The sequence below is a fragment of the Cololabis saira genome, chromosome 13, assembly GCF_033807715.1.
Source record: "Cololabis saira isolate AMF1-May2022 chromosome 13, fColSai1.1, whole genome shotgun sequence".
NCBI classification, from domain to species: Eukaryota; Metazoa; Chordata; class Actinopteri; order Beloniformes; family Belonidae; genus Cololabis; species Cololabis saira.
In genome coordinates this window covers 12178717-12188314 of record NC_084599.1, presented here as the reverse complement: position 1 = coordinate 12188314, position 9598 = coordinate 12178717, and the positions used below count along the sequence as shown (strand labels likewise).

The 9598-nt window shown below is 41.2% G+C and overlaps 1 protein-coding gene across 3 annotated transcripts in view; it reads right to left on the bottom strand.

Moving 5' to 3' along the window:
• polrmt (polymerase (RNA) mitochondrial (DNA directed)) overlaps positions 1-9598 on the bottom strand; it is a 108684-nt gene continuing 99086 nt past the window's right edge. For all 3 annotated transcript variants that reach the window (XM_061737722.1, XM_061737723.1, XM_061737724.1), the window contains 5 exons: positions 8196-8294; positions 7541-7613; positions 6343-6434; positions 5597-5670; positions 1-716 (listed from right to left, as the gene is read on the bottom strand). In XM_061737722.1, coding sequence (XP_061593706.1) covers positions 667-716; positions 5597-5670; positions 6343-6434; positions 7541-7613; positions 8196-8294 — 388 coding nt within the window. In that variant the 3' untranslated portion in view covers positions 1-666. The remainder of the gene's footprint in view (positions 717-5596; positions 5671-6342; positions 6435-7540; positions 7614-8195; positions 8295-9598) is intronic.

Here is a 9598-nt window from a genome sequence, read left to right as displayed (position 1 = left end):
TTCCAAACAAATGCTTAGTTACTTCAAGAAGGTAAAAATCAAGAGCAGTCTCACAGAGACCCTTGGCACTGTTTCAGAGGTCATCCTGGGGTTGATGGTTAGGTGTCACACCCATACTCCTCAAAGCTCTTTACAGCATGAAAACACACACACACACACAATCACACACACAATCACACTTGCACCATTAATCAGTTGCAGTTACAGTTTATAAGAAAAAGTTTATTTACAGTCTGACTGAGCAGCAGAAGTGTTTCTGAGCAATGGACGGACTACACATGCACACACACGCACGCACACACTCACACTCACAGACAGACACATATATACATGTACCTGAAAATAGTTAATCTGTTATAAGAGGTACTTTCTCCAGTAACTGAAATCTCAACATCCCAGTGCAGTCCTTTACCTCTCATTCTTCGACTGCATGAGTCTCCCACCCACGCCATCAGTTTACAGAACAAATAAGTTAATAAGGCAGGTTCACTGTGTGTGAACGCCTCCAGCAGCTCCAGACAGTCCACGGACCGGAGGGCACGGCCAGATCAATGTCCTGGTGTCTGTGGGAGACGGAGGCCGGCGAGGACTGTGGGGCCCGCAGCCTCCCTGCTGCACTCTGTCAATTCCACTCATCTCCATCTGCTGGCTCCCACTCTCAGCCTCTCAGCTGAAGAAGTATGTGGATTCTTTCACCTGCTGGAGATCAAAATCACCTGTCGAGGCAAGAGGCAAAGTGTCAGAGCAAGTTTTAGTCAGAGGGCAGAGGTTACGTCTCTTACTAGGGCTGGGGATCGATTCAAATGTCAAGAATCGATTCGATTCCGATTCTTAATATTCAGAATCGATTATCATGATTCGATTCGATTCGATATTGATTTGGCTTAGTGTTATTTAAAATGTTTTTTGAGCTGTTGCCTGAATTATATGACTGTAAAATAACTAGTGAAATAATAATTTCACAATAATTATTGTGAAATAACTAAGAAATAAATAACTCAAACAGGCCTTTCAATATCCATTTAAAGTGCAAAAAAGAAAGAAATTGCAACAGTTCATGCAGTAAACAAATCATTTTAGCTTATCTAATTTTTTCTGTCACCACGCACACATATTGCCATGAAGCACCTGGCATTTTTCAGAAGTGTCATGACAAACTGTGTGTCCGACTACTGGGATTAAAGTTCACCTGGAGAAAATGATGAGGGGAAAAAAAAAAATCAAAAAAAAAAAATCGATCTTTAGACATAAGAATCGATTTTTAGGAATTAATATGAGAATCGATTTAGAATCGGAAAATCGATTTTTTTCAACACAGGCCTAGCTCTTACTATATTATAAGAAAGCCATGGTGACGTTTTGAAAGGAGCCAGGGCAAAAATCAGAAGAGAAAAAAACCCAAACAAAACACCAAGAAGAGAAGGGTCACCTTTAGGTGTGATGTCAAATGTTCAATTATTAGCCAGAGGAATAACTTTGTTTCCTCAAGAACACACTATATAGTAACAACTATCAGAATTAAAATGCTTATCTGATGCTGAACAACTGTTACATTTAGTTTTTCAGTTTTATGTGTCGCCCTCATAAAATCCAGCTGATTGGACTCCTGTTAGTTGTTCCATTATTTAAACTCAAACAAAAATAAAATACAGACTGATATTTGATGGTCTGAGAAGAATAATCACAACATGAAATGTGAATGTCAAATTCCACAGCAAATATTTCTTGAATTTGCCCAAAACCATCAGCTTTATGGCACCAAGTTACACAAATGGATTTTCTGTTGAGTTGGGCTTGGACTGCAATACCCCAAAAGGATTTTTGTTTAAATTAGAGACTCAGGTTTTTGGTTTTGGTAGGCACAGGGGTGATAGTAAAAAAAAATCCTGAGCCTGAACTTTTTTTCCCTGGGAGGTAAGCGAGCCCCTAAGCCAAGATATATGCCCCGATCAACACAATTGTCATTTTTTGTCCTCTTAAAGTGTAAGTCTGGTGTAAATTGACCCATGGTCCTGTTGTTCAAGCTCACCACATGCAGCCCATAGAAAACAGAATGAGACAATTGAACAACATAGGCCAGGGGTGTGATTCCCTGGGACAACATTTTGATAAATAGTTCATTAAATTGAATATTCTGATGACTTTTGTAGATTTTCCATATTTTTGTAGATATGCCTCCACGCTGCCAAACACACACAAACACAACCGCATGTGAAGCAGTAAATTGGCTTAGAATGGCCTATTTTACTGTCATGAGGAGGAAATATTGTAGAAAAACATTAATGTCCACACTAGTATAAATAAAGGTTTGCATGGCCTCACAAAATGATGCCGTTTACAATGAGGTGGCGGCCCTTATGATTCTAATGTAGGGCTGAACGATTTTTGAAAATAATCTAATTGCGATTTTTTTCCTCAATATTACGATTGCGATTTAATGTGTGATTATTTTTTTTCAAGGTCCTGTTCTCATGTATTTTTCAACTACACAAGCAATAAATCAGTCTGTTTCAAGTAGATTTTCACTTGAAATAAGTAGAAAAATCTGCCAGTGGAACAAGATGTTTTTGCTTGTAATAAGAAGATAAATCTTGTCCCACTGGCAGATTTTCCTACTTATTTCAAGTGAAAATTTACTTGAAAACAGGTGAAAATTGTCAAATGTTATTTTTCTGGTGATGACTCTAAATGTTGAAATAGCAGTAAAACCACATTCATTGATGAAATGACATAAGGGATGGAAAGGAGGGATGGAAGTTTTACAGGGCGGATGATTTGGACCGTTTTTATTTCAGGGGGGGATGATTTGGACCGTTTTTATTTCAGGGGGGATGATTTGGACCGTTTTTATTTCAGGGGGGGATGATTTGGACCGTTTTTATTTCAGGGGGTATGATTTGGACCGTTTTTATTTCAGGGGGGGATGATTTGGACCGTTTTTATTTCAGGGGGGATGATTTGGACCGTTTTTATTTCAGGGGGTATGATTTGGACCGTTTTTATTTCAGGGGGGATGATTTGGACCGTTTTTATTTCAGGGGGGATGATTTGGACCGTTTATATTTCAGGGGGGATGATTTGGACCGTTTTTATTTCAGGGGGGGATGATTTGGACCGTTTTTATTTCAGGGGGGATGATTTGGACCGTTTTTATTTCAGGGGGTATGATTTGGACCGTTTTTATTTCAGGGGGGATGATTTGGACCGTTTTTATTTCAGGGGGGATGATTTGGACCGTTTATATTTCAGGGGGGATGATTTGGACCGTTTTTATTTCAGGGGGGGATGATTTGGACCGTTTTTATTTCAGGGGGGATGATTTGGACCGTTTTTATTTCAGGGGGGATGATTTGGACCGTTTTTATTTCAGGGGGGATGATTTGGACCGTTTTTATTTCAGGGGGGGTGCCATCACATCACCCCTCATCCCCCCTCAACTCGAATACTGCTCACACGGAACTCAGAACTTCTTCATAAATAACTCAAAAATCCCAGAGAGAAAAAAAACACCAGCAAGCTAAAAAACAAACCAATAAAGCTCTCAGAGTTAACAAAACGAACCAGCAATGAACTCGCAGCCGCTCTCTAACCTCCTGATGAGCTCACGGGCTGCAGGTGTGGTTTAAGGCTGATATATGGTTCCGCGTTACACCAACGCAGACCATACGCCGTGGGTAACGCGTATGGTCGTACTACGGCGAAAGCTCTGCGTCGATTTAACGCGGAACCATAAATCAGGCTTCACAGCGCCCGGCTGGTACTGCTCGCAGCGCGCAGCTCCTCGCCGACTCCGCGCTCATATATTTAATAAATTTATAAAGCCCATATATTTATAAAGCCTCACTTGGCCGAGCCCTAACGCTGAGACCATGGTAGATTTAGGTTACACGCGGCACTGTTGACTTTTCCCTGCCGGCTCTGCTCACTTGCTAAACAGTCCCCTAACAAACAGTGTCCAGCAGCGCTACGTTCCGCCGCGCGGCGTTCCCAACGTTGTGTACATACTCACCGGTATTACGGTATATGAAAAATTCATATCATAAGAAAAATAGACGGCAAACCTGATTTTATTTTATTTTTTTCTCGCAAACACCTCGGTATGCCGGAAATCCGGCGTGACGCCGGAGCGCTATCACCCCTGTAGGCAGCAGGAACTTTCCCTCATCTTTAACCCACCACTTGAATGCTAATTTTAGCTCAGTGTGGGGTCCTGTCCTGCACTCCTCGCCTCGCCTTGTTTGTTCTCTCACTCTCCGACAGCTGTGTCACCGCCGAGAGCGGCAACGTGAATTATTGAGGGAAGAACATTAAAAAATGAAGAATAGCTGAAAGTAGCACTAAAGAAGTTTATATCAGCCATTTAACTAATACTGTGACCTTTTGACCTCTGTATTTCTGTATTAGCGGCTATCACAACAGAAATGGAAAATGATGTGCATATGATGTACTAACACAGTACATTTGTTTCTGCAGTTACAGCACGGAGGAGAAATTGAGGGGGGGTACAGCGTTCCACTTTGGGGCACTTTGACTCATGAAAGGTTAGGGGAAGCTCTGCAAATACTCTGGTTGGAGGGAAAGCTTCTCTACCTGCAGATTCATGGCCGTGTCTAACACAGGATGCACCGATATACTGTAAACAGTCAGATCCATATCGTCATCTCTTCCAGGTAAGTGGTTTTATAATCAAGCATCCATCTTTTTCTACCCTCCAAGTCTCTTCTCTTCACGTTACAATGGTGTCTTGACGCAGAATGATGATGTCATATAACTTACTGTATTTACCATTAGTTAATCTACGCCCGAAATCCAGTTCAACCTATTAACATTTTTAATTTTAAACCTTCAACCTTGCAGTTAAGGATTCTTCTGACTTATATGATCTTCTAAATTGCAGAGAAACCCACTTGACCCACCTTGGGAAGAACTGAAGACTATAATAGATTTCAGTGACATTCAGTGGTTCTTCCATAAAAAAAAAAACATTTGGGAACACATGCAAACTGACACACACACCCCTGAGGTACACACACCTGACTGGTCTCAGCTCCATAAGCTGATTATGCAAGTTAGAAACACAATTAACAGGAATCAATGTATGCAACACATCTGTCAGTGCCGAGCCGACAGTGAGAGGACAGATGGAGACGGAGAGAAGAGCTTGTGTAACAGCAAAGCCAGACGAGACAAAAACCAGGGGTGTCAGGAGAACCTGGACCTGTCGGGGGCCACACACACAAACCTGATTATGCCACTCAAGACATAAAGCTTAGGAAATGCTTCACTCTGATTAGAAATTACTGTTTAGAAAATCCAATAAAACCACCATGAAAATGCATTGTTGCAGGTCAGACATCAAAGCAACAACAAATAACAAGTAGGGGGTGAAAAACACTTAAGCTGTGGAAGAGGTAAGTTCCTTCACTTCATCGGTGACCTGCTGACAACCTTGAAGGCGTCTTTAGGGCAAACAAGTACAGGTTTTTTTTTTTACCAATTAGGAAAAAGAAAAGAAAGGAAAACAGCCCCCCCACCCTCAAATAAACCCCCAATCCCTGAGTGAGTTCCTGTGATTGGCAGCTTCATTCAGTCTCACCTGTCTGAGGCACTTTGGCCAGCAGCGCCGCCAGCCTCCTGTACTCCTGATACTTCTTGCTCTTGGCTTCAGTCCTGCCACAAACAGGAAGGGGAAAACAATCGTTAAAACTTCAGGAGAACTTCAGAGAAGAATGTGTGCAAGTAAAGGTCACAGAAGAGCGGGCGTTTGGCCATAATGTACCACAACTGGTGAAAGCCGAACATGGCATACAAGCAGAAACCTGGGGGTGGAGGCGATGGGCATCTCGCAGCTGACAAGTCCAGCAAGAACTCATTTGTAAACCAAGGTGTTCAAGACTCTAAATGTGGCCTGACAACGATTTAAAGCAAAGACTAGTTTTGCAAATCTGCTGTCAACAGACCTCTACCAAGTAGGTCGCAGTCAGCTGCAAACTGAGCAACAATCACAACATCTTTATGAATACATTGAACCATCTCAAGCTCATCATTATTCAAACTTTAACATATTTCAGATTCCCAAAAATCCAGATTATTTAAGAATTCTTACAAAGCCAATCAATAAGCTCACCTATATAACATAGGTCACGTTAGAAAGTCAAGTAAAAAGGAGATTAAACTGATTGATTTGTGATGTCACAGAGCTTGGTGACGGAACCTGTACTCACAGCAATGTGTTTTCCTAAAATGAAAGTTACTGTTGTGTTCCTGACAACCGTGTTGCTCGCTGAGCGTGTGTGAATTCGTGAAGTGCTTGCATGACGTGCATGTAGGTGCACAACTCACGGCAGAGTGGTGCAATATTTCTGCAGCAAGGAATCGGAAAGTTCCTTCAGGAGGGGCTGGCTGTGCAGGGCGACGAACTGTTCCCGGCAGACCTGGCAGGGGGAGATTCAAGCAAAAAGATGTTACTCTGATCTAAACACAGGACTGACAACCTGCCCTGATCTGCTGCTCAGGTGAAAGAGAGAAAAGAAAACTGAATGACAGCAAGAGAAGAGCACTGCCATACCAGCATATCGTGGATTAGCTTTACCATTTACAGCAAGATCCCCTTACTGTACATATAACGATCTTCATCAAGCTTTTCTGTTTAGCCTTTTTCTTTTCTTTTTTTTTCTGCAAACATCTGCAGGCTCTAGCAAGTTACCACGAGTCAGTTGAGACAGATGGCTTTGAATAAAATTACACCAGTAACAAAAACAGACTCTTCAAACCTGTTTACTCTTCCTTCAAACTCTAAGTGAAACAGAACGACTCGTAAGTCAGTATCTCCTTCAGATTACAGCAAAAAAACAACCTTTTCAAACCAGATTACATTGAAAAGGAAGCTGTTGATCACAAAGTAACACAGACATAAGTCATGGCAAAATAAAAGTCATAGCAGGAGCTCTCTCCCATCTGAAGAAAAACCACCAAGCACCTACGGTAATTACAGGCCCCCAGCTGTAGTTGCATCATCAGAGCTATCAGGGAGATTTTCTGAATATTTTCTATGCATTGCTTTTATGATTTATGCAGCTCAGGTAAATTACTTCATGAATTCTAAATGGCTGTGGTTTGCTTGTGCATCGTGCAGTAAATTCTGCTCAGGACTAGACTCTGGAGAGGCTGCCACTGTAGAAGATGGTTGGGACAGGTTGGAGGACGGACCCGTTGCTTTTTTTAGCCCAAAAACAAGCTCTGTTTATCAGTGCTTTGGAAAACACAACCCCATTCCTCTGACAACAACAGCAACAAAACATCTCAATATTGATGCAAGACAAGTGGAAGTACTCAATCACAGGAGTCGTCTTTAGCTTCATACAAACACTACAAAAGGGCAGAGAACGCAAAAAGCCTGACTAGTCATGATCAGACAGGATGAAAGCAGTTGTTAACAAATACGGATGAAGAGGGGTTTAGGTACGGAGACGAGACTCTTCTGATTCTGGTTGGGGAATCCAAATAAAGAGGGAACAGAGAGACTACTGTAATGTGATACCTTGTTCATGGTGTCCACAGTGAGGGCGTGGGTCCAGAAACAGTCATGAACGGAGACAAACGTCAAGCCAGCACTGCAGGGGACAAACAAGAGGAGCAATGACGAAGGGATGATGAGGGTTTGTGAAAACAAAAGAGAGACACTGAAAACAGCCACATTTTGAGAGAAGAAAAGAAATAACTGCCAAAATACACAGAACATCCACCATAGTCATACTTTAGTAGATGAACAAATGTATAATATTTTTTTTTCTCCAAAAATTGACAATTTTCGGAGTAAAGAAAAAAATCAGAGGACGTGTCTCTTTTGAAATCAGCATTAAAGCTTTGTGTTGCCCACTTCCAAAGAGCAGAAAATGTAGCGAGAGATGAAGTTGGTTTGAAATAAGGGATAGATGATAATAGAGATAATTCTCCTCTGATCGGAGTCTGTCATGTCACAGTATCCTGGAAACGTGAATGGCTCATTGAACGAGACATTTTCAGATCAAGACAAATACGTTAAGCAGGAAGTGATTTCAAAAACCCAAACATACAGGTCGTTCCCATGCATAGAAAGATTTTTTTTACAATATGTCACAGTCAAAACAGATGGGCGAGAAATCTTTACCCAAGTGCACATGTTCAAGATAGTTAAATTTGGTGTTAAATATTACCTGTAGCAGTGGAGAGCAGTCAGCATCATGTGCGTGGAGTCCAGAGAATGAATGAAGTTTGGCGGGAATGCGTTCTTCTGTTTAACTGTGTCTGGTCTCCTGACATGGCAGAGGAAACAAAGTGCTTATTTCAAATAAGCATTTTCTACTATTCAGGGTGAAACCACCACTCGAGATTGTTCCTGGTCGGCTAGAAGCTCTTTATATTTGCATGGTGTTTTCTAACAATCTGAAACAATCCTTGAGTTGAATACTTGTATCTTGTAAAATCTTCATGACATTGACATTACATGCAGTCAATAACCCTTTTAAAACCTGAATATTGGCAATAACCCGAATTTGCACAGCCATGTAAACACCAATAACCCCTTTGAATAACCATATCGGGTTTTTAAAAACCTGAATATGACCCTTGGGTTACTCCTTTTAAAACGCAAATATTCGGTCATGTAAACGCCAAACGGGATATCCCGATCAAACGGAACATGAATTTGTGCGCATGCTCTGTTCACAAAGAATCTTGGTCTTTTGAGTCCAGGAAGTTCTTATAAACACGGAGAAACGCAAGACCAGGAGGAGACTAATAACTTCATAAATGTAATGAAGGATATGAACATTTCTGCATTTGTAGACGGTAGAAAGTACCGGGATAACGAGATTTACAAGAAGGTGAGCGAAAAGTTGCGCAAAGCAGCATTTGTTTTGAATTTGGATACAGGAAGAAGACGCGGAAATGACGGTAATTGCGTCATGATGTTCTCCGCGCGTCTGTGTTTTGATCGAGATATCCCGAATGATTAATTACCATGTAAACAGGGATAACCCTGTTTGCTCACGCATGTAAACAGAATATTCCGAATGTTTCAGTAACCGGAATATTGACCTTAACCCGAATTTTGACTGTATGTAAACGTAGTCATTGTTAAAAGGGGGATTTGTGGATATTTGCAGACTTTGGAGCTATGCTCTTGATGACAGCATTTCAGATACAACTTACCCTCACCAGAGCGAAAGCTGGAAACAGCCAGCTCATTTTTTGTTGAGAAACATCAAAACATTATATATGTATACATTATATATATATATATATATATATATATATATATATATATATATATATATATATATATATATATATATATAAAAATAATTGCATTGGAGCTGACAGTAAGAGAAGCCCCTTCCAGTCTGTGTCCCCGATGTCCCCATTACCCCGAGCCAGTGCTGAGATCTTCAGGGCTCCCACAGAGCAGAACGCTCCTCTAATGGAAATGCAGAGTACGGAAAGCTTGAGCCAAACCTAATTCTATAAAAACACAAACATGAAGGCACACTCCATTCCTGTCTGTCCCTTCCCTTTTTCTGTCCGTCCGTTTTATTTTTGGCTTGGCAGTGTTTGACTT